Source organism: Sphaeramia orbicularis, chromosome 21 (assembly GCF_902148855.1).
Source record: "Sphaeramia orbicularis chromosome 21, fSphaOr1.1, whole genome shotgun sequence".
Classification (NCBI taxonomy): Eukaryota; Metazoa; Chordata; class Actinopteri; order Kurtiformes; family Apogonidae; genus Sphaeramia; species Sphaeramia orbicularis.
Window position 1 is genome coordinate 12,326,591 of NC_043977.1, and position 26,374 is coordinate 12,352,964.

The 26,374-nt window shown below is 36.8% G+C and overlaps 1 protein-coding gene across 1 annotated transcript in view; it reads right to left on the bottom strand.

Annotated features, from left to right (window-relative positions):
* Positions 1 to 26,374, bottom strand: part of LOC115412182 (ephrin type-A receptor 6-like) — a 417,601-nt gene that overhangs the window by 2,878 nt on the left and 388,349 nt on the right. Inside the window, exons 10-14 of the mRNA XM_030124523.1 lie at positions 18,755 to 18,816; positions 15,787 to 15,996; positions 10,677 to 10,826; positions 2,931 to 3,124; positions 1,723 to 1,872 (exon numbers count right to left, since the gene is read on the bottom strand). Coding sequence (XP_029980383.1) covers positions 1,723 to 1,872; positions 2,931 to 3,124; positions 10,677 to 10,826; positions 15,787 to 15,996; positions 18,755 to 18,816 — 766 coding nt within the window. The remainder of the gene's footprint in view (positions 1 to 1,722; positions 1,873 to 2,930; positions 3,125 to 10,676; positions 10,827 to 15,786; positions 15,997 to 18,754; positions 18,817 to 26,374) is intronic.

The window sequence follows — 26,374 nt, forward strand, 5'->3', positions numbered from 1 at the left end:
GTTTTAATTCCTGATTAATTTGTTTCGTCTATAATTAGTTATGTTACAACATTTGCACATATGAGCTGAGACTTCCGATGAAAATTTCTCAGAGTACAACATAATTGTTTGTCAGCAGCAGCGGTTGTAGTAAAAACTGAAAGTATGTCCAAACTTGTTCAGTTGTTGGTTGAACGGGACAGAGCAGCACAGTCAACAACCTGGAGGGGGCGGGGCAAGAAGTGGCTCATGTGCATTTAAAGGACCAGCGCTCAAAACGACCTTTCTGGTGTCATTACTCAGAAATAGGGCTGAAGATGGACCTGTGGAGTTGAATTAATGAAGAATTCAGACCCAAGAAGAGAATTTACAGTTTATGTAGACCACAGGGAAATGTTTGAAAATGCATAATTCCATTTTAAAAAGCCAAATGTCACTCCTTTAAAACCCTCAAAGGCCTACAGCATTTACTGATATGAAATATTTAATAACTTTACAACTACTAATCCTATCCATACATTGAAATAATTCAGGTAAAATAAAGTTTCTAAGCTTTTCAGCACCATTCAATATGACCCATTTGGACGTTCAGCGCTTCTGTACTAAAAATAGAAACATCATCAACTTCTACAATATGATTTACACAATAAATCCATGTAGTTTGACAATGACAGTGGATATAGAGGCCTGTTTTTATGTGCAGTTAATGTTTTGCTGAAAAAGTAACTTTTTCTTAGTTTTTCTGTGTTTTGATATAATAACCTTACAATTTACATTGAGTTTTAATGAACATCAGAATCAAAATCAGCTTTGTTGGCTAGGTTTGTGCACACATACAGGGAATTTGACTGCAGCTTAACCTTAGTGTTATAGAATAAATATTATTTAATAAAAATTATTATACCACCCTTGTTTTCTTCAATTTCTTGTTCATTTTAATGCCAGGTGCAACGAAAAGTAATTTGTTTGGATAAATATAATGATAACAAAAAAAAATAGCTCAAAAGAGTTTAATTTCAGAGCTGATATCTAGACATTTTCCATGGTTTTCTTGATAATAACTAAAATCACTTCAGTTCTTACATCAATATCTATGACATTGTACTGACAAAAACAGGGCTTTTAGGCATTCCATGTTTTCTTTTCTGTCTGTTTTAGTCACATGATACACACAGGAGTTAGTACTTGATTGCATAACCACTGTTTTTGATGATTTTTGACGGTCTAATAATTTTTTCCGCAACTGTATATAGTCTGTCTGCTAGCCTGCTAATTAGCTGGGGAAACCATGATTAAAGTTATGGTTAAACATAACTGTATATGTGCATAGCATTTACAGTTTATGTAGACCACAGGGAAATATTTTAAAATGCATAATTCCATTTTAAAAAGCTAAATATCACTAATTTAACAGTCATTTTCATTTGTTATTGCTGAACAAAAAATGATGATTGCAGCTGATCTTATTTTTAGTAATAATCCAAAAGCTGGTGGAAAAATGCCATTGTTGTGTAGAACTGGGGCAGGGCTAACTTTGTCTGCTGCTGCTGCACTCTTGACTGTTTCAACAGTTATTTTCTCATTCTTTATGAACGTCCTTACATTTGACATTTACATGGTAAATAACACTCCTCATGAGGCATTTACTGACTTCCTTTTCAGCTCACCACTTCTGACACATGCACGGTCCTGTTTGGTTTCATGCATTTCATTAATGCTTTATGGTTTGATGCTACTACTCACTCAATACTCATCCTTGCCACTGAATCTAAAGTGTTATATCCTGCTGCCATGAAGTTGCTTTTGTACTGTGTCATCTTAATGGAGTCCAGCCAGTCACCAACAGAGATGAACATTGGGTAGTCCATTTCATCCAGAGGAGACTCGGGGAGACTGGGGAAATTAAAAGAAGGAAATGAGAATTAAAGTCAGTCTTCATCAGCACAAAGTTACATGTATGTATCTGTTCTACTTGTAGGCGTAGAAGTAATAACATTTAGCAGCGAGAAAGTCATCCTGTCTTTTATACTAGACCTTAAGAGCCCATGTCTCAAATCACAGACTAATGCATACCCTGAGATGACCTCTTTACATTTTCAACATATGGGTGCTTCTATGAAACTCTATGAAACATTTTGGTACTTTTCACTTTTCCAGCTTTTTAGACCCAATAATAAAAGATCAATTAGATATATTTCCCCCAGGATGTACCTAATGATGACCTCAGATAATGCAAAAAAAAAAAAAAAAATTACACTCTTACTCTGAGCCATCCTAAAATTAATGAATTTTTAATAAAATATTGGAGCCAAAAATAGGACCAAAATTGGGACATGAAATCCTACCTAGGTGTCAGTGCATTTGATCTGGAAAACATGTCTTGAAATGGGTTAAATATAGTGCTATAAATAAAGACACTGTGTTAAATTTGATGATCTTAGTGGTTTTTCTAATCCAGACATGTGGGTTTTTCATGAATCTCAGTCTCATTCCAGGTTTTGTGCGTAACCCATCGTGTCCACTTGTGTTACATGCAGAACCTGCCCATTTAAACACATATAAATCACCAATGATTTTGCAACCGCGGTCATTTTCGTGAAACACTCTGCCTTGCATAATTGGTTCGATTTCCAAAATGTACCTGTGAGAGAATAAATAGATATTTAAAAAAATAGTAGCGCAAAATATTTGTGTCCCTTTGACCATGTTACTTGCAGATTTTTGTATAAAATATAATACAAAATAATATAAAAATGTGTTTCATCTGGAAAATTGTTTCTCTTTTATCTCAGTAAGTTTTTTTTTTTTTTTTTTAAATAGACCCAAAGTGCTTCCAAACTTGCTTCATAACATTAGTCTACATCTGGTTTGAATTTTTAACCCCTTTGTCCTGTTTTTAGGGACCAGTTTCGTAGAAGCACCCATGTACTAGTAACTCCTGAACACTGTACCTCTGAATGTCATCTACCAGTGGAAGCAGGCTGCTGGGATTACGGATCAGTTTATCCAAGAAGGAAACAACATCAGTGAATTTTGGCCGATGATTCCTCTCTTTCTGCCAGCAGTGCAGCATCAGTTGGTGCAGGGCCACGGGGCAGCCCATAGGGGCCGGCAGCCGGTAGCCCTCTTCAATGGACAGAATCACCTGCAGAGACAGCCAAGTGATAGGACATGAAGTCTGACTGAAGTCTTGCATGGAAAGAAGCTGTTATGTAAATAGAAGGCGAATAAGTAACTTAATAACTCAAGTTTTGCAGGAAATTAAAGTCAGAGACATCTGCTCCGTGTCATAACAAGTGTAGAAATGAACTGGATAAAATAATTATTAAAGGTTCAATGTGTAACTTCCACTCTTGTACATGTGATTTAATGAAGTCTGTGTTAGGCTGACAGGTGGCATAAAATAGGTTATCTGGATTATTCATTAGGTGTCGACCAAGCATCAACCTCTACGTGAAAATATGCAGTAACTTCAATGTCCACAGGAGGCTAGCAAAAAAAGCTTTATAGCTTCAATAAACACATTTACAAGCTGATACACAACACATTTCTGTCACTATGATTCATTTTCTCCCCTGTAACAACTCTACAAGGGTGATTTTTTTTTCTATAAGTCACCTGTCTAGATTATCCACAACCAAAATGATTACCTGGTTAGCCTCTGCCTGCTATATTATTTGGTATTAGCATTAGCTCAAGTTGTATATTCAAACCTTTCATTTATTGAAAAATAAAATAAATAAATAAATAAGTAATATAATAAATTAAAGAATAGATAAAATAAATAAATATTATTGTTCTTTCTGACAGGCAGTCCTGACATAGTTGTGTTTAAGAAGCTACATAAACAAAATGAACAAATTTACTGGTACAGTTACTTACACAGTAACTGGTGTGATTTAGCTGCTTTAGCTGAAATCCACATTCATATCTATTGAATTATATTGTGTGTCTGCTAGCCTGCTAATTAACTGGGGGAGCCATGATTAAAGTGTTTGATATTACTCATCAAACATAACTGTACGTGTGAACATTTATTAAAAAGGTGAGATCACAACACTCGTGTTAGTTGATGTGGCTGATGATTTCAGTAAGTTCTAGTTTCATCTCCTAATTTTCTCAAACTCCACCCAATTGTTTCCATGAAACCAACAAATCAATCTCAACAAACCAATGGGTGAAGTCATGGGGGGTTAGTCAAATAGTTACTAGTTGTTATATATAGGGTGCGATTTGTCAAAAAACAGAGCAGGGGGAATGTTTTTTTGGGTCAGGGGGCAGCAGTTATATACGTGGGGGTGCGGTCCATACCTAAAGTAACTAACTCTGGCGTGAAACAAAAGTGAAACTTTACATACTTTCAATGTCCAACTCCCTGGTTCTATTCCTCTCTTATACAGCATATCTTACACAAAATTTTCACAACTTCTAACCTGTATCCACGGTACACACAAATGCTGGGCCCCAGGAATTTGTCACCCCCCCCCCCCCCCCCCCCTTGCACTGCTCCAGTGCATGGGGATGTTCGTGAATTCTTAGACTGTCGACAGTTCGGTTCAGGTGAATATTACTGCCAGTAATGTAGAATATAGGTGGAAGAAAACTGTCACAACCTGCCTCTTATTTACATTGGTTGGTTGCCCCCACCCCACCCAAGGACAAAATTCAGTGAGCAGAAGTAGGGATGTAAAAACCAGAGGGGGGATTGATCGCTCCCATCCCCTCCGACAAATTACTTATATTGGTTATATACAGGGCGACACGGTGGTGCAGTGGTTAGCACTCATGCCTCACAGCAAGAAGGTTCTGGGTTTGATTCCAACACCAGTCGACAGGGGGGTGGGACCTTTCTGTGTGGAGTTTGCATGTTCTCCCCGTGTCTGCGTGGGTTCTCTCCGGGTACTCCGGCTTCCTCCCACCATCCAGATACATGCACTGATAGGTTAATTGGTTAATCTAAAATTGCCCATAGGTGTGAATGTGAGAGTGATTGTTTGTCTCTATATGTTCAGCCCTGCGATGAACTGGCGAAATGTCCAGGGTGTACCCCGCCTTCGCCCCTATGTAGCTGGGATAGGCTTCAAGCGACCCCCGTGACCCTAGTGAGGATAAAGCGGGTTCAGATAATGAATAGTTATATACAGTCCAAGGTGTTTGTAAATATGTGGGACTCATCCAACCAACTTGGTGTTTTTTTCCACAAATTATTGTTAATGGCACCATATATATATATAACCTAGTAGAAACATGCTTGTTTTGCTAACTTCCTGTTAGACGGTGAACCGCAAACAGAACATATTTTCACTCAGCTACACATTATATCAAAGGGTTAAAAAAGAAAAAAAACCCATAGGGGCCCATCAAAGACTTAGACCCTGTGGTTGACATCAGTGTGTAGACTGTTAGCATGGATGTAGGCAACCCATACAGTCATATGCTTAAAATGTAATATGCTGATGTAAACAAACAACGTTCTCCAGGTACTAAACCAACCTGAGAGTACACGCACATGTTAGCCTCCACCAAACAGGGCGACAGCGTGAACATAATGGGTCATACATTTCAGAAGAGAAACAGCTGATTAGGAGAAAAGCAGCATCCATCAGTGACTCCTTGGATGCATGAACTGAGACACTGTTTATTGTGCTCAAACCTAATCTGCACTACAAATCAATTCATGCCAGGATAAATCTCTTTATCCGAGCCGGTATGTATTGCAGTAGCCTCCGTACAGTAGATGGAATAAAGAGTGCGTATCTTTGTAGCGAGCTGTGATCAGTGGCCGACCAGGAGGAGATAGTGTTAGGCCAGTCGAGGCTGCAGCAGACTGCAGCTTGGCTGGCCTTTTACCTTGGAAAGCACTTCTAAGCAATTCCCAAACAGCATAAATCCTCCCCAAACCCCTGGACCTTAGTGAATGTGTGAGTGTGGGTGTCTGTGAATAGATGCGTGTCTGTGTGTAAGAGGTTGAAGGGATTACAGTGGAGCTTTCATACTCAGCGGAGAGAGGGATGGATCTGCTTCCTCTGCGGCCCTTCCAATCCCTGACCACAGCCCGGGGATCAGCGGGTTGCTCAGCCACACTGAATCCACAGCTTTAAACCCTTCCTCTACTGGACCGCAGTTCTCTGAACCTCTGACCTTTATCGCTCTTTTCCTTTCTGTCTCGCTCATCTTTTTTTCATCTGTTTGGTGAATCTCGCCTCTATTTCCATTCCTATTCCTAGTCCACAAAGGAGAGTTTTTGATGTGAAAAAGCAACAATTTTAACAGATATAATAGAGAGCAAAGTCGGATTTCATCCAGTGGCGCAGGACTTAAATCGCCTATACTGAAGCACAGCCAAGGGCCTGTGACTCAAATATATGAGAAAACAATGGGAACAAGTGCTTCCCATTTTGAAGTCTGTCTGTTATTGTTCTCAGGGACTTTGCTCAAACATACTAATCAGTGAAAGAAGAAATCGACTATTGTACAGTACATGCTTATCCACTTTTATACAGATTTAGCATAAAATCCTCTTCTATTTAAAGGAGTCATATTTTGTTAAACCCACTTTTATTAGTATTGGTTCATTTATTTGTGTATTTGGACCCTAATAGTTCATAAGGTTTGAATTTGAACCCTCTACCCTACACCCCTGTATTGAACACCTAAAACCTAATCAAGTGATGTCATCCTCAGTTTGACTAAATAATATACGACAACTTCATTTCTGTGTGAATTATGAATCATTTACACATTTGATGATTGTCATATTAAAAGATCATTTTACAAGCCAAGGAAGTCCAAATATACATAGAAAATACAGAGACTACACACTCAGAAGTTGCAAAAGTGATGTTATCATTTACATTTCTATCCACATTCAGATTAATTCTTTCCAAAGATTTATAAAGCAGATAGAGCAATATCATTTATTGTATCTGAGGAATTTTAAGACCTTTGAATGTCACATTTAAGGATTATTTATCAATTTTAATGATAAAGGACAGTCAATTTTGATACTTTTTTATGATCCACATATATCCTGTGCAGTAATTTCTACCTCCTTTAAAGGAAGGATATTTTGCCTTTTTAAATGAAATTATGCATTTTAAAGGGGTCATATTTATCTAAACCCACTTTTATTAGTCTTTGGTTCATTTATTTGTGTATTTGGACTCTAATAGTTCATACAGTTTGAATTTGAACCCTCTACCCTACACCCCTGTATTGAACACCTAAATCCTAATCAAGTGATGTCATCCTCAGTTTGACTAAATAATATATGACAACTTCATTTCTGTGTGAATTATGCATCATTTACACATATGATGATTGTCATATTAAAAGAATTTTACAAGCCAAGGAAGTCCAAATATACATAGAAAATACAGAGACTACACACTCAGAAGTTGCAAAAGGGATGTTATTGTTAATATTTCTATCCACATTCAGATTAATTCTTTCCAAAGATTTATAAAGTAGATAGAGCAATATCATTTATTGCATCTGAGGAATTTTAAGACCTTTGAATGTCACATTTAAGGATTATTTATCAATTTTAATGATGAAGGACAATCAATTTTGATACTTTTTAATCATCCACATATATCCTGTGCAGTAATTTCTACCTCCTTTAAAAGTAATATTTTGCTTTTAAAAAAAAAAAAAAAAAAAAAAGAAATTATGCATTTTAAAGGGGTCATATTTTGTTAAACCCACTTTTATTAGTCTTTGGTTCATTTATTTGTGTATTTGGACCCTAATAGTTCATACAGTTTGAATTTGAACCCTCTACCCTACACCCCTGTATTGAACACCTAAATCCTAATCAAGTGATGCTATCCTCAGTTTGACTAAATAATATATGACAACTTCATTTCTGTGTGAATTATGCATCATTTACACATATGATGATTGTCATATTAAAAGATAATTTTACAAGCCAAGGAAGTCCAAATATACATAGAAAATACAGAGACTACATACTCAGAAGTTGCAAAAGTGATGTTATTGTAAATATTTCGATCCACATTCAGATTAGTTCTTTACAAACATTTATAAAGCAGATAGAGCAATATCATTTATTGTATCTTTAGAATTTTAAGACCTTTGAATATCAGATTTAAGGATTATTTATCAATTTTAATGATAAAGGACAGTCAATTTTGATACTTTTTTATGATCCACATACATCCTGTGCAGTAATTTCTACCTCCTTTAAAGGAAGGATATTTTGCCTTTTTAAATCGAATTATGCATTTTAAGGGGGTCATATTTTGCTAAACCCACTTTTATTAGTCTTTGGTTCATTTATTTGTGTATTTGGACCCTAATAGTTCATACAGTTTGAATTTGAACCTTCCAGGTGCTGCAAAGTTATCTTTCTATTATCTATTCATTTTGCCAAAAATTGAGTGGATTTCTACCACCTGTTTTAATTCCTGCTTAATTTGTTACGTTTTATAACACACATAAAAACACACACATAAAAGACTGTGATTCTATTAGCACCTTCAAATCCCAGCTTAAGACTTATTTATTCAGACAGGCCTACTCAATTCTATAATTTCACTTTTATCTACTGCCATTTTCTGAACCTATGTGCTTTATACATGTATATGTGCGATTTTAATTGTGTTTTATTTATTTTTAACAACTTTGTACAGTGACCTTGAGTGTCCTGAAAGGCGCCTCTAAATAAAATGTATTATTATTATTATTATTATTATTATTATTATTATTATTATTATTATTATTATAACTAGTTACGTCACGACATTTGCACATATAAGGTCAAGACTTCTGACAAACATTTCTCTGAGTACGACATAACTTTATCAGCAGCAGCGGTTGTAGTAAAAACTGAAAATATGTCCAAACTTCAATCTGATTACATAAAATGTTTCCTTTTTTTTTTGAATGGGACAGAGCAGCACAGCCAACAACCTGGAGGGGGCGGGGCCTGAAGTGGCTCATGTGCATTTAAAGGGCCAGCGCTCAAAACGACCTTTCTGGTGTCATTAGTCAGAAATAGTGTTGAAGATGGACCTGTGGAGTTGAATTAATGAAGAATTCAGACCCAAGCAGAGCATTTACAGTGTATGTAGACCACATGGAAATGTTTTAAAATGCATAATTCCTTTTAAAAAAGCAAAATATCACTCCTTTAAGCTATGACGACGCTGCTGAGAGCGCTAATCATAAAATTAATAAGAAAAATAATCGTAATTGTATCAACAATATCACTGGATCACTGTTATTTATTTATTAAGTGGGGACTACGGATGAAAATTAGCACTGACGCTAACTCCGGCATATTTACATGTTTATACTGAAACAGAATGTATAAATGTGTTCATTAATTTGCGCTGTCCCACCTAAATAAAGATACATACAAACAATATGAAATACAACATAAGGCAGAAGTTGGGGTGTTCCACGGAGCTGAAGGAACAGACAGAATTGGGTTGTGGAAGATGAGATTTACAGAATGAGATGGTTCAACGTTGCTTCACACCGACAGGACTGTGATTGGATCTTCAGTAAAGCATATTGAAAACAGCAGATGGTAATCAACAAACACAGGCACGACGTCAGCGGTCTGCTTAAGAACCAACACTGTGCTTCACATGTCAAAAACGCGGAGAGAAAAAGTGACTCAGACCAGATTTACCTGTCTAGAACTTTGCAAATGCAGCCTCCGGTCATGCATATATGACCTAAATGTCCAAAAAGGAGCTTATTTTTCTTCAGTTTCACTTTGTTTAATGCATCCTTTATATCAGCTACTATAACACTGGTCAACAACACATTTATTGTTTAAGTTTTTTGAGCTGATTTAGGATAATTTTGGTGTGCTGAATCCAAAAATTACATTAATTTTGCTCAATCAGGTCAACTTTCTGAACTATGCTACATATTGGCTTTTTAACATTTTTGCTTACATTTATGGGCATTTTCACATCATATGATACAAAATTCTTTCATATTTCTTGCGATAAATGAGTTCTGAAGATTTTACTTTAGCCAATTTATGATTAATGTTTTTTTTTAATATTACAGGTGAATGAAATGGCTTCGACTAGAAGATCTTGCAAAAATAAGCCTGACGTATTCTGCTACATCTGCGGTGAATACATAATAAATAATAAATACATCCTGTTAGAAAATGATTTTTTTTCTCTTAAAACCTATTTTGGGTGAGAACTATATAAAAAAATCAACTGATAAAGTCACAAAAATGTAATCAATTTTGTGAGAAGATCAAATTTTTCAAAATCAAATTAGCAAAAAAACCTGACCTGATTGAGAAAAACAGACGTCATTTTTGGATTTAGCGGTGCAAAACGGTCCTAATTCAGTTGAAAAAACCTAGACAACTTGCAAAAAACATTTTTTTGTAACCCAGTGTAATTGGTACCAGAATAATTTAATCATCATCAAAACACGATGCCGATATTCTTATTATTTTCATGTTTGCTACCGTATCTCCACACAACTTTTTTTTCCCTAACCAGATATGTTGCAGAAAATTGCCTTTTTATTTTATTTTTTTAACTTTTTATTTTCAGATTACACAGTTTTCTCATTGTAGGGACATCAAAACAACACATGCATGGATGTTCTGGTTCTTTTTTGTAACCCTAACTTCATTTCCTGTTTAGATGAGAATGCTGATACAGATAAATCACATTTACTATAATGCTTACATCCTGATTGGACATCTCCCAGTATGGCCGTTCTCCGTATGACATCACTTCCCACATGACAATGCCATAACTCCAGGCGTCACTGGCCGAGGAAAACTTCCTGTATGAGATGGCTTCAGGAGCTGTCCATCGGATGGGGATTTTCCCTCCCTGCAGACGCATAAAACGTAATGTTAATATTTAAAGCATCAGGCGAATCCTTCAGACAGCATCGCAGCTTTAACCTGTAAACAGTGTTTTCCTCCAGACGTAAAGTGGAGGGAAGCAGTTTTTGAAGTGTGTTTGAAATGAGAGCAGAGACGTTTTAAAACACACTGAGTCACAAATGATTTTCAACACTAAATCTGTAAAGAGAGTTTATAGTCCTCCTCTCCTCGTTTCTCCTCCCTCTCCCTCCCCTCCCATCCCCTCTCCTCTCATCTTTTTATTTCTTCTCATTTCTCCTAGTCTTTCCTCTCCTTGGTTTTCCTTGTTTCTTCTCTCCTCCTTATTTCCCCTCCTTTCTCTTCTTCTCATCTCCTTCCCTCATTTCTCCTCATTCTTCCCTCCTAATTTCTCTCCTCTCCTCGTTTCTCCTCTCTTTTCCTCTCCTCCTTGTTTCTCCTCTCCTCTCCTCCTCTTCCCTCTCTTCTCTGCTCCCCTCCTTTCTCCTCTTCTCTCCTCTCCTTGTCTCCTCTCCTCATTTCCCCTCCTTTCTCCTCTCCTCGTTTCCTCTCCTCTCCTCGTCTCCTCTCCTCTCCTCTCCTCGTTTCCTCTCCTCTCCTTGTTTCTCCTCTCCTCCCCTCCCCTCCCCTCTCCTCATTTCCCCTCCTTTCTCCTCTCCTCGTTTCCTCTCCTGTCCTTGTCTCCTCTCCTCTCCTCTCCTCTCCTCTCCTCTCCTCTCCTCTCCTCTCCTCTCCTCTCCTCTCCTCTCCTTATTTCTTCTCATTTCTCCTAGTCTTCCCTCTCCTTGGTTTTCCTTGTTTCTTCTCTCTTCTCCTAATTTCCCCTCCTTTCTCTTCTTCTCATCTCCTTCCCTCATTTCTCCTCATTCTTCCCTCCTAATTTCTCTCCTCTCCTCTGCTCCCCTCCTTTCTCCTCTTCTCTCCTCTCCTTGTCTCCTCTCCTCATTTCCCCTCCTTTCTCCTCTCCTCGTTTCCTCTCCTCTCCTTGTCTCCTCTCCTCTCCTCGTTTCCTCTCCTCTCCTTGTTTCTCCTCTCCTCCCCTCCCCTCCCCTCTCCTCATTTCCCCTCCTTTCTCCTCTCCTCGTTTCCTCTCCTCTCCTCTCCTCTCCTCTCCTCTCCTCTCCTCTCCTCTCCTCTCCTCTCCTCTCCTCTCCTCTCCTTATTTCTTCTCATTTCTCCTAGTCTTTCCTCTCCTTGGTTTTCCTTGTTTCTTCTCTCTTCTCCTAATTTCCCCTCCTTTCTCTTCTTCTCATCTCCTTCCCTCATTTCTCCTCATTCTTCCCTCCTAATTTCTCTCCTCTCCTCGTTTCTCCTCTCCTCTCCTCTGCTCCCCTCCTTTCTCCTCTTCTCTCCTCTCCTTGTTTCCTCTCCTCTCCTCCCTTCATTTCCCCTCCTTTCTCCTCTCCTCGTTTCCTCTCCTCTCCTTGTTTCCTCTCTCCTTGTTTCTCCTCTCCTCCCCTCCCCTCCCCTCTCCTCATTTCCCCTCCTTTCTCCTCTCCTCGTTTTCTCTCCTCTCCTTGTTTCCTCTCCTCTCTCCTCATTTCCCCTCCTTTCTCCTCTCCTCTCCTTGTTTCTCCTCCCCTCCCCTCCTCTCCTCTCCTCTCCTCTCCTCTCCTCTCCTCTCCTCTCCTCTCCTCTCCTCTCCTCTCCTCTCATTTCCCTCCTTTCTCCTCTCCTCTCCTCTCCTCTCCTCTCCTCTCCTCTCCTCTCCTCTCCTCTCCTCTCCTCTCCTCTCCTCTCCTCTCCTTGTTTCTCCTCTCCTTGTTTCTCCTCTCCTTGTTTCTCCTCTCCTCTCCTCTCCTCTCCTCAGAGCTAAACTTAGAACCATAAACACAGCATTTCCTTCACACAATAAACTCGATATGAACCAGGAAATGGAGGTCACTTTGGGCTCAGATTTACAGGCGTCTGTCTTTTCAGGAGAAGTGTAAGGCTTTTCAAGGTTTAACTCTATCTGGATCCATAACATAGGACATTCAGTCCAAAACCACCAGGACTTCCTGAGATGGAAGAGGGTCTACATGATGGTATCCATGGCACCGACAGGAAAGGGGCGTGGCCAGCAGCATGTTTGCAATTAAAGGAACAGACACTGAAACAGCTCATTTAGTTCCAGAAAATGTAGAAAGAAAGACATTTGTGGTATTTAGAAATGAAACTTTTAACCTTCTACTGAAGTCTTTTAGAGACTCCAGTTTGACATTTTCTTTGTCTTGGTATCTTATTTTATTTAATATTTTATCTGAGATCAGTGAGCCTCTATCAGTACTTGCCTAGGTGTATTTGTGTTGTCCTCTGTGTCTGTGTTTTGTTTTGTATTAACCCTGTAAAGCTTGAACCATTAAATCATTGACAGAAAATTCCAGTTCTTTGAAACTGGAGCCTTTATTAGTCCTTCTGAACAACCTAAAGAAATGTTTTCAAATATCAGTTTCCATGTATGAGTTTCAATTTTGTATCATATTTGATACATCAGGTCTCAATGCTCAAATAATATTATTTTTGAACAAACAAAAACATAATATAACACAAACATTTCTAACAAATTGGTGATTCCTTTTCAAAACTGTCAAACTTCTGCCTCCTTCCTCATTAATTTAATCTAGTAGTGTCACTGGAAAGGCCTCTGGTGAATGAATTCCTCCCCCTGGTGGATTATCTGTGTATTGCATGTATCTAATTGTATACATCAGGTTTTTCAATAAAAACAAATGTCACACTGATCATGTAGAGGGCTTCAAAACTCATGTGTCATATATGATACATTTGTTGTTAGAGGGTTAATGCTGTATAATGCTGATGCCCTCTCCTGTTACTGCAGAACAAATCTACCTACAGGTTCAAATAAACCTTACATTGACCTTGTATCAGATTTTCACCTTGTAAAAAGTGGAATAATATGTTCCCTTTAAATTAACCGTGTAATGCCAAATGTATCATATCTGACACGAGTTTTGAAGCTCTCTACATGATTAGTGTGATATTTTTTGTCTTGAAAAGCCTAATGTAAACAATTACATACATGTAATACACAGATAATCCACCAGGGGGGAGGAATTTGTTCACCAGAGGCCTTTCTAGTGATACTACAGGATTAAATTAATGAGGAAGGAGGCAGAACTTTGACAATTTTGAAAAGGAATTATCAATTTGTTAGACATGTTTGTGTTATATTAAGTTTTCATTGATATGATACAAAATTGAAACTCATACATGGAAATTGATATTTGAAAAAAATAAATAAATAAATGGGATGTTCAGAAGGACCAATAAAGGCTCTTGTTTCAAAGAACTGGAATTGTCTGTCAAATGATTTAATGGTTCAGGCTTTACAGGGTTAATCTTCTTGCTTCAGATGTTCTATACAAGGCCTATTCCTGGAAAATAATATCATAGTAATTAACCGACAGGCAGTCAGTGTCATAAAGTCTTTGTTGACAGTGGAGGCTTCATTGTACTGTGGTTGTGTTTTCATTCATCGGGGACAACTGGCTGTTGTTTTCTGGGATAGACACAGGGTGGATCAGCCTGCAAACAGCTGGTGTGGAGAGCCGAGTAAATTCTCTATACACCACTTTAAATTGAGTTGTTGTTTGCCATGTCTTTGCTTCTTTGCTTTTCAACGCTCAAGACTTCCAAAGTTTTCCTCCACTGAGGGTTTCACACAAAGCCTGACACAGACTCAAGTCTGGCAGTAAATATGACTGAAACTGACAGAATCTTATATCAATGTTATGGCTGCTGCTTAGGTTTAGAATAAAGAAAACTGCTTCTTAGGATGCTGCTGTTGAGAAAAAATTGATTGAGTTTGATTTGTTATAATCATGCCTTGGAATAAAGTAAACGCATTCAAATTGAGGGTTTGTTGACTGTAGACAACATTTAATTTTAGATCAGTGGGGATCTGGTGGATAAAAATACCTCTCCATGTTTGCATGTAGGTATCATCTAAAGGAAATCATGTCAGACTTCAAAAGATGATACTGAGGGAATTATTTTCCTGTCAACTCAAATTAGTAAGAAGTGTATGTAGTGTACATGTAGCTGTGTGGAATTTTGTGAGATAGATAGATAGATAGATAGATAGATAGATAGATAGATAGATAGATAGATAGATAGATAGATAGATAGATAGATAGATAGATAGATAGATAGATAGATAGATAGATAGATAGATAGATAGATAGAGGGATGGATGGATGGATGGATGGAGAGAGGGGGGTAGATAGATAGACAGACAGACAGATAGATCCATCCATCCGTCCGTCCATATCTATCTATCTATCTATCTATCTATCTATCTATCTATCTATCTATCTATCTATCTATCTATCTATCTATCTATCTATCTATCTATCTATCTATCTATCTATCTATCTATCTATCTATCCCCTCTCTCTCCCTCCCTCCCTCCCTCTCTCTCTCTATCTATCATCCCTCCCTCCCTCCCTCCCTCCCTCCCTCTATCTATCTATCTATCTATCTATCTATCTATCTATCTATCTATCTATCTATCTATCTATCTATCTATCTATCTATCTATCTATCTATCTATCTATCTATCTATCTATCTATCTATCTATCTATCTATCTATCTATCTATCCCCTCTCTCTCCCTCCCTCCCTCCCTCTCTCTCTCTCTATCTATCATCCCTCCCTCCCTCCATCTATCTATCTATCTATCTATCTATCTATCTATCTATCTATCTATCTATCTATCTATCTATCTATCTATCTATCTATCTATCTATCTATCTATCTATCTATCTATCTATCCTTGTGTGTCTACTCTTTGAAGACACTGTCTGTTAAAAGAAAAGCAAAAATTATAATAAAAACAATAAAAAACTAGTTGTGAGAGTTAGATTATGACGCCTCGCTTAAACTTAGAGCAAATCACAGACAGATGAGCTGAAGACGCCTGGGCTTGGGGTTGTTTGCTGTACCGTTGTGGTGTAAGCAGCCTCCGGGTCGTCCTCCAGGACTCGGGACAGGCCGAAGTCTGACACTTTACACACCAGGTTGCTGTTGACCAGGATGTTTCGTGCTGCCAGGTCTCGGTGAACGTAGCCCATGTCTGACAGATACTTCATGCCCGCGGCGATGCCACGCAGCATGCCAACCAACTGGATGACAGTGAAGTGACCATCATGTTGCTGACAGGGTGAGCAGGAGACGAGGAAAAATGAGCAGTAGAAAAAAAAAAAAGAGAAAACAGACAGCACACACAGAAAGAGGGAAAAAGAGAGTTCATAAACAGTCAAGAAAAAACAATCTAACAAGACACTTTAGTTATATATAAAGAGGAGATGTTTTTCAGACAGAGGTGAAGGAGAGACAAGTAACTGTATCATTATTTACACACGTTTTACAAGTCACAAAAGACACACTTTGTTGTAAAACTCTTTAAAGACCAGAATGTGAAAATATCCAAACAGAACGACTACACACCAGAAAATGACATGAAGTTCTGTCGTTGTAATTTCTCTCTTCACAAGCTGCTCAGAGCTGCCGAGGATGTCACTACAGCTTCAACACGACTAGAATTGTAGTGATTTTTACATCTTTTAATACTTCGCCACCTCGCTCTCAAAGAACGAGGTGAAATGTGCTGAGATAACAGCTGTTTTAGTGTTGGTGACATGTATCACATCAGACGACAGATGCAGTCCACTGAGCCGTTTCACACTAAACTAGATGCTTCTCTATTATCTTTGCCACAGACCGTTACTTTATTGACTTGTGTAATTAGCTTTTAATTTGTCTGAGATCATATGTGTGAATGGTTACACAATTCAAAGTCTCATTGTCATTGAAAAATGTTCAGATTTTTTCTTTTTCTTTTTTTTTGGAGATAATTTTGTGTCTGTATTATACAAGCAAAGGGGAAAAAAGGCAAACAAAAAACACAGTTTTGAAATGAAACAAACAAAAATGAAGGTATTTTTTCCAAAAAATTGGGATAAACTGGTCACCTCTGGCACATTTTGTGCTACCTCCAAGTCTCAGTAAAACAACCATCTTCATTACTGTTGTAAAACAAGCTTTGTACTTTATGTACTTTATGTATTTCTATCATTACCTTCGCCAAGGAATGGCAGAGGTAATGTTTTCATCAGGGTTTGTTTGTTTGCGTGTCTGTTAGCAAGATAACTCAAAAATTTATGGACAGATTTGGAAGACATTTTCAGGAAAAGTTGATGCCGGCACAAGGAACAAATTATTACATTTTGGTGGTGATGGGGGGGGGTGACTGATCTGCCTTGGTGGAGGTCTGCACTCTCTGAGTGCTTTTCTAGTTTTTTCTTTCTTTTTTTTTTTTTTTAAGATAATTTTGTGTCTTTATTATGCAAGCACGGGGGGAAAAAAAGCTAACAAAAAATACAGTTTTAAAACAAAAAATCAAGATTTGAAAACAAAAATTAAGTTGTTGTTTTTTTTAATTGGGATAAACTGGTCACCTCTGGCAAATTTATGCCTCCTCCAAGTCTCAATAAAACAACCATCTTCATTACTGTTATAAAACAAACTTTGTATTTTATGTATTTTTATTATTACCTCCGCCAAGGAACAGCAGAGGTTATGTTTTTATCTGGGTTTGTTTATTTGCCTGTCTGTTAGGAAGATTACTGAAAAAGCTATGGACGGATTTGAATGAAATTTTCAGGAAATGTTGATACTTGCACAAGGAACAAATTTTTAAATTTTGGTGGTGATAGGGGGGTGACTGATCTGCCTTGGTGGAGGTCTGTGCTCTCCGAGTGCTTTTCGAGTTTTTTCTTTTTTTTTGAAGGTAATTTTGTGTCTTTATTATGCAAGTAAAGGGGAAAAAAGGCAAAAAAAAAAAAATACAGTTTTGAAACAAAAAAAAAATCAAGATTTGAAAACCAAATTGAAGTTTTTTTTTTTTTTTTTTTTAAGTGGGATATACTGGTCACCTCTGGCAAAATTTGTGCCACCTCCAAGACTCATTAAAACAACCATCTTCATTACTGTTGTAAAACAAGCTTTGTTTTTTATGTATTTCAATTATTACCTTCGCCAAGGAACAGTGGAGGTTACGTTTTCATCGGGGTTTGTCTATCTGTCTGTCTGTCTGTCTGTCTGTTAGCAAGATAACTCAAAAAGTTATGGACGGATTTGGATGACATTTTCAGGAATGTTGATAATGGGGGGGAAAGGACTGATCTGTCTTGGTGGAGGTCTGCGCTCTACAAATGCTTTTCTAGTTTATAAATGTAATCGCGGTGCTGTTTTGGATTCTGCTCAGTGCATTAAACTAATGTGCATGTTGCTAATATAACTAAGGATTATAAATTCTGCCTGTAGTTATAGCAGTTATAATTAATCAGTGTTAATTTATCAATCCTCTGTTTTCACTTTTCATGATAAATGCTTTAGACATGCCCTGCGTGACTAAACTTAAATTCACTCATGGCATTTTAGAAACTAATTCATTAAAACACCTCACACTTTATAACCTTTTGGTGATGAAGGGGTAGGGAAGGGTAGAGTATGTTTTTTTTAACACTGAAAATGTTTTTCCCTCACAGCTAAAAACAAGTTTCAATCCAGTTTCAGTTGCAATAAACTTATTTTTCCTGTAGCTTGCACTTTTAATTTGAGGATTAGATTTAGTTTAGATTATGGGAGCAGAGTAGTAGATACAAGTGGTTGTGGAATGAAATGAAAAGACATAGGGATGATTCCATCTGCAAACCTTGGCCTGTAGACATACTGTCTCCACGTCCTACAGATACATACCATAACCTACACCCTGACCTCAGAGCTAAGAAATGAACTTCTGTAGCAGGTCCCACCTCCACCTCCTTGTGAGTCAGCAGAAACTGTTTGTTGTGTGTTTACTGTAACTTTAGTGGCAAAGGCTAGAAAAGAAAGTACTTAAATACTCACCCTCAGAAATGAGTCTAGTGAACCATTTTCCATGTACTCCACAACAATCATCACAGGTCTGCCTGCAAACACACAAACACAATACACAACCATTAACATATTATGTACATTTCATCGAACACATTTGTCCAAGGGATATCAAAGACATGATTGAGGAGATGTAACTGAAAAAAAGGTTTAATCTACTCCTTTCCACCTCTTTTTTTTTTTTTTTTTTTTTTTTTTTTTTAAAGAATTTGATTTATGGATTTTCAACAGCATAACATGGATGCATCATACAGCGTGTACATTTTTGCTGTCCTTTATTTAAAAAAATAATAATAATAATTATACATTTACATAAACATGTACTTAGACATAAGGATCCACACAGACACAATAAAAAATAGACAACAACCTACAGACTTATTAAACACAAAAAGGAGAGAAAAAAACACAACAAAAAACAACAACAAACTAAATAATACTATCAATAGAAGGTTTAACCTGCTCTTTCCCACCTCATTTATTTTATATATTTATTTTTTAAATAATTTTATTTATGGATTTTCAACAGCATAACATGGCTGCATCATACAGTGTGTACATTTTGCTGTCCTTCTAAACATAAGTCCTCCACCCCCAAATTAGATATAAACATAAACATGTAAATACATATACCAAAAGACATGAGGAATATGAACAGGAGGCACATAGCATTCACACAAATTCTAGATGTGAAAACATAGCAAAAGCAAGAATTAAATTAAAAAAATAACATTAAATACAAAAAAGAAGAAGAAATAACAATAAAAGTAATAAAATATGTACAATACCTACAGTTGTCAAGGTGATGAGTGCCCACCTCATTTTTAATCATTTTCACATATTTACCAAGTTCCAAAGCTTATAACTAAAGAACCCCAAGGCTGAAATTAATCAATGACACCTCATTTGAAATGTAATAGCTTCTATTTTCAGGACATTTACTCTGTGGCTGTTATGTTACTATGTTACTTTTTAGCATGTGGCTAAAGTCCAACTTGAACTACATACACTAGTCCTATTAGCTTCAATTGCTATGCAGGTGATTCTTTCACTAACTATGTTTTGATACTCAGGAATTTTATAAAATAAAATTAGCAACTCAATTGTAGAAAACCTAAGCTTTTTAACACACATACATATACTGTAAAAAGTTTTATTTTAGAAACTAATGTATTTAAAACAAAATGGTGACTGGATTGCCAGTGATCTGTTGGGAATAGAGAGGTTAAACATGTATGTAAATGAGTGCTTCTATAAAACTGGGTTTATTTTGGTACCTGTCACTTTGCCAGCTTTTAGACCCAATAATAAAAGAGAAATTTAGACATATTTCCTGCCAGGATGTACCAAATGATGACCTCAGATAAATTTAAAAATATATATATATTCTTGCTCTGGGCCATCCCAAAATTACTGAATTTGTAATAAAATATTGGGGCCAAAAATAGGACCAAAATTGGGACATGAAAAGCTACCAAGGTGTCAGTGCATTTGATTTGGAAAACATGGCTGTAAATGGTCTTATATAGACTATAAATAAAGACATTGTGTTAAATGTGATGATCCTAGTGTTTTTTCTAATCCAGACATGGGTTTTTCATGAATCTCAGTCTCATTCCAGGATTCGTGTGTAACCCATCGTGTCCACTGGTGTTACATGTAGAACCTGCCCATTTAAACACAAATAAATCATGAGTGATTTTGCAACAGTGGTAATTTTCGATTCTGTCTTGCATAATTAGTTTGATTCCCAAAATGTACCTGTGAGAGAATAAAGAGATATTCCAAAAACTAGTAGTGTATAATTTTTGTGTCCTTTTGACCGTGTTACATGCAGATTTTTGTCTAAAAATAACATAAAAAGGTGTTTTATCTGAAAAATAGTTTCTCTTTTATCTCAGTAAATGTTTATTTTTAAAATAGACCCAAAGCGCTTCCAAACTTGCTTCATAACATTAGTCTACATCTGGATTTAATTTTGAGCCCCTTTGTCCTTGTTTTTAGGTACATGCACCCAGATACATTAATGACAAATACTGTCACTGAACTATAGAACATATTATGGACAGGTAATGACACCAAAACCATTCAATTCTGCCTTTTTAAGGTAGACAAGCCACTAAAAAGAGTTTTTACCACTTTTATTTTTAGCAAAAGAACAGAGTGAAACCCAGGGAAACACACACACACACACCTTCAGTAGTAACTGATACATCGTGCTTTGAGTATGCGTTCATAGAAAAGCGCTATATAAATCTAATCCATTATTATTATTACATCAAATCAAGGTGCTCAATAAAATATTTCCATCACAAGTCAAACCTGCCAAACACAAGCCATTCAGTATTTACTCCATATATGACATATAACATTAGTTAGAGGCAGGTGTAAGCACAGTTTCTCTTTCCAAATGTTATTGTTTTCCCACAGAGAATCCCTGTGGTCTATGGTGGAGCTGATTGACTGGTCTACAGCTGGGAGGCAGTTGTAAACCAGTCGTGTGTGCCGGAGAACTGTAAACTATTCTGAAGTGTTAGCGTGGGGAAGAAACACCCTCATATTACACTTACAACCGCAGACACCTTCCAGTCTCACACATGAACGTGAAAAGTCACATTCACTCCAATTATGAGAATCAAATATTCACATGAATTACAGCAGGAAAATGTATACTATCAATGTTATTTTATAGAGTACAAATACAGACTTACAGACCTAATCTATCACCATTTCTTCGCCTCCTCATAAATGCAATTTTTAATGATTGATGTGCAAAAGGTGATAATTATGGATGGATTGACAAATGCACCATGTGTTAACTCACCGTGCTGAGAAACCTCAAAGCAGCTCAGCTAAGTGTTCAACACGAAACACATGGGACCGTCCAAAGCACAACATTATTTTGAAGAGACAGATGGTGTAAGCCATGGTCATGGACACGTAAATCTCTCTCGACTGCCATTGTACCTTGCACTGAGGTTCACAACACAAGCGAAACAGGTATCTGTGTAAGCAGCGCTAGCATTGTACGCTGCAGAAATCAAAAAGCGCAAAAAAAAAAAAAGTGTGTTTTTGTTTAACATCTTTTAAAAAATGAGTTAAAACAACCAAAGCTCAGTATTTTTTGGCAAAAAAGTAAACGCACAACATACCGCTTTAAATTTTTAGATGCTTCCCCGTCCTCTGCAGATGCAGCAGGGATTCATGGGAAATTATTTGATCAAGCTTGACTCACCGGAGCTAATTGGCAAGGTCCGGAAACAATATCTAGTTATGCAGTGCAGTGCATGAACAAAAACAAACGCACCTGTTTACCAGAGTTTAATGTGTCACCTGCTATTTCAGCGCAGGTATGGCAGTCAGTCACAGCACAATTCTCTCCATAATTAGTCTCTGAAGAACAACAACAGATGTCGCAGCCGAAAGATGGAGGGAGAAGCGAGCGAGCGGAAGGGAAAACAGGCGGGATACTCGAATATATATGAAGCACCTGCTGCCAAGTACAAGTACCTTCAGTTGATATGGTTCTGGTCGGTATATTTAATATATACCTGTGTGTGTACATGGGCGATCAAGGCCAAGAGTTTTATAACATCATCTCCTTCACACCCATAAAAATGAAAGTTTTTTATTTTGGACTTCTCCACTTTCACCTGTGTAACTGCAATGTTGTAGTGTTAAAGGAATAGAGCTACATGCAGTATTTGTACATTAAAGGAATGATATTTAGCTTTTTTAAATGGAATTATACATTTTAAAACATTTCCCTGTGGTCTACATTAACGAAATGTTATGCTTGGGTCTGAATTCTTCATTAATTCAACCCTATTTCTGAGTAATGACACCAGAGAGGTCGTTTTGAGCACTGGCCCTTTAAATGCAAATGAGCCACTTCATGCCCCACCCACTCCAGATTGTTGACTGTGCTGCTCTTTCCCGTTCAGCCACTTGTGTTTGTTATTACAACTAACAACTGAATATTTTAGGTAATCTGCTCGAAGTTTGGACATATTTTCAGTTTTTACTCCAACCGCTGCTGCTGATAAACAATTATGTCGTACTCGGAGAAATGTTCGTCTGAAGTCTTGACCTTGTATGTGCAAATGTCGTGACGTAACTAGTTATAAAATGTAACAAATTAAGAAGGATTTAAAACGGGTTGTAGAAATCCACTTGAATCTATTAAAGAGCTATAATGTAAACTATCAGCTAATGCAGCAGGTGAAGATTAAAAGACAAAGTGTTATTTTGTGCGACTGTCAAAATATGTATGTATGAATTTTAGTTTGAAGACAAAAACCTAATGATACCATAATACAGTTATGTGTAAACACAGAACTCTATACTTTATTCCAGTGTTTCCCAACCACTGTGCCATGGTACATACGTGTGCTGTGAAAAATCATCAGGTGTGCCGTGGAAGATTATCCAGTATCACCTGATTGGTACTCCATGCGATGCGGTGTGATTTAGATACTGACGACTGCACGCACCAGTGATCCCCTCTACAACAACAGCCTCCTGTTTCCCTTTGCAAAGTGAAAGTGAACCGGCCCCGATATGGTGTGTTCTGTTGATAAAGCTCCCCCTGCCAAGTGATGTGCAGATCAGCAGGGTTCCACGGATCAGGTTTTGGCGGGGAGGGGTATGGCTCTATTATACTATTATACGACAGACCTCAATCCGTAAGCCGGGGGGGTCTGTCCGAGAGGTCGCTGACACACCCCTTTCAGCTTTCTTGTTCCAAACGCCCTGTGACAATGTCCCTTCACCCCTGATGTGCTTGCACCCCCCCAGGAAAGTGTCCGGTGACTGCTGCCAAGGAGTTCCCCATTCTGGCAAACAAAGCTATTTCAGTTCTATTCCTTTCTCCATAACCTATCTATGCGAGGTGTGGTTTTCAAGCATGACTGCTATAAAGACGAAAAAAGAGAGAGACTCAGAGCTGTTGAGGAAGATCTTCGCGTGTCTCTTTCTTCAATTCCTGCAAGAATATCAGCTTTGTGTTCAACTAAACAGGCCCAGGTTTCGCACTGAGTAAGTAAAGTGAGACTAGATTTGCATCATTTTTCAATAAATACACTTTTTGTGACATTTTTGTGTGGTGGTGTACCTTGTGATTTTTCTATTGTAAAATGTGCGCCGTGGCTCAAAAAAATTGGTAAACACTGCTTTATTCACTGACTGATACAGTCTGTGGATACGTTAGTAGTAGTGTGTTAGTGTTGATTCACTGGTGGTTTTGTTAATTAAAAGTGTGTTCTTGTACATGACTTCCTCCTGCTGTTTGGAAGTTTGGAATATTAATACTACATAGATCCTCTTTATCGCATCATATTTCAGTCATTAAGCACATATATACTGTTAGACTCCATGAAAATTACAGTTTATTAATGAGGTGATCAGATAGGTGACACTGATGGTGAGAAAAATGATACATTATTAGATGAGAAAATTCATGTGGCCATTAATTAAAGATGAAGCTACAACTGAAGACTGCACTAATTTTGTGAAAACCTGTTTTTTTTCCGTACATAATACAGTGGCGGAAAATTATTTTAAGATCACCCTTGTTTTCTTCAATTTCTTGTTCATTTTAATGCCTGATACAACTAAAGGTACATTTGTTTGGACAAATATAATGATAATATCAAAAATAGCTCATAACAGTTTCATTTCAGAGCTGATATCTGGACATTTTCCATGGTTTTCTTGATAATAACCAAATATTCAGTTCTTACAATAGCTATGGCATTGTACTGCCAAAAACAGTGCTTTTAGGCATTCCATATTTTCTTTTCTGTCTGTTTTAGTCACATGATACACACAGGAGTTAAAACTTGATTGCATAACCATTGTTTCTGATGACTTTTGATGGTCTAATAATTTTTCCGCAACTGTATACTCTGAGCCATCAAAGGAAGGTTTAGATACAAAAGCTTTCTTAGCCAAACTAGCATTGTTTGTTGGCTTTAAGATAAGATAAGATAAGGTAAGGTAAGGTAAGGAAAGGAAAGGAAAGGGGTAAGGTAGGGTAAGGTATAAGATAAGATAAGATAAGATAAGATAAGATAAGATAAGGAAAGGGGTAAGGTAAGGTATAAGGTAAGATAAGATAAGATAAGATAAGATAAGGAAAGGGGTAAGGTAAGGTATAAGGTAAGATAAGATAAGATAAGATAAGATAAGATAAGATAAGATAAGATAAGATAAGATAAGATAAGATAAGATAAGATAAGGGGTAAGGTAAGGTATAAGATAAGATAAGATAAGATAAGATAAGATAAGATAAGATAAGATAAGATAAGGAAAGGGGTAAGGTAAGGTATAAGGTAAGATAAGATAAGATAAGATAAGATAAGATAAGATAAGATAAGGAAAAGGGTAAGGTAAGGTATAAGGTAAGATAAGATAAGATAAGATAAGATAAGGAAAAGGGTAAGGTAAGGTATAAGGTAAGATAAGATAAGATAAGATAAGATAAGATAAGGGTTAAGGTAGGGTAAGGTATAAGATAAGATAAGATAAGATAAGATAAGATAAGGAAAGGAAAGGAAAGGAAAGGAAAGGAAAGGAAAGGAAAGGAAAGGAAAGGAAAGGAGAGGTAAGGTAAGGTAAGGTATAAGGTAAGATAAGATAAGATATGATAAGATAAGATAAGATAAGGAAAGGGGTAAGGTAAGGTAAGGTAAGGTAAGGTATAAGATAAGATAAGGAAAGGAAAGGAAATGGGTAAGGTAAGGTAAGGTAAGGTATAAGATGAGATGAGATGAGATGAGATAAGATACCCCCACAGTTCAAAAGAGAAGGCACACTACAATAAAAACACATGCAACATTAAAAATAGGACCAAATATACACCAAATAAAAATCTACCATATGTGCAAAAATAGGCATATGTGCAAAATAAGTAAATACAATGTGTAAGAGTAAAAGTCTATCACTGTCAAATACAATGGACGACAACATTACTGCTGATGTTTTATTCTTGTATATCAGGGCTGTCAAACTCGTTTTGGTCCAGGGGCCATATTTAGCCCAATTTGATCTCAAGTGGGCCAGAACCAGTAAAATAATGACTTAATAACCTATAAATAATGACAAATCCAAATTTTTCATTTTGTTTTAGTACAAAAAACCCCCAATTAAATTATGAAAATATTTACATTTTACAAAAAAAGATGTGAATAACCTGAAAAAACAGAAATTTCACTAGAAAAATTGGTGCAATTTTAATAATATTATGTCTCGACTTATTATTTTTACATGTGCATTTACACACAGTGTTCCACAAACATTTGGTAACAGGCAGAACATTGTTAAAATTTTGGAGTTTGGAACTAAAATTTGAACAATTTCTACAATATTCCATCTGTTATTATTAACACAACTCCAGATCACAGTGGATCCATAAATGCACCAAACATTTAGTAACAGGTAGAATATTGTTAAAATTACATATTTCGGGTGTTTCATCTTTGTTTTTATTTATGTACTTATTTGCATTTTATTGTGAAAGAACAGTTTTGTAAATGTAAATATTTTCACAGTGTAATGTTATATTTTTCACTTCAATTTTTTTCTACGTAATTT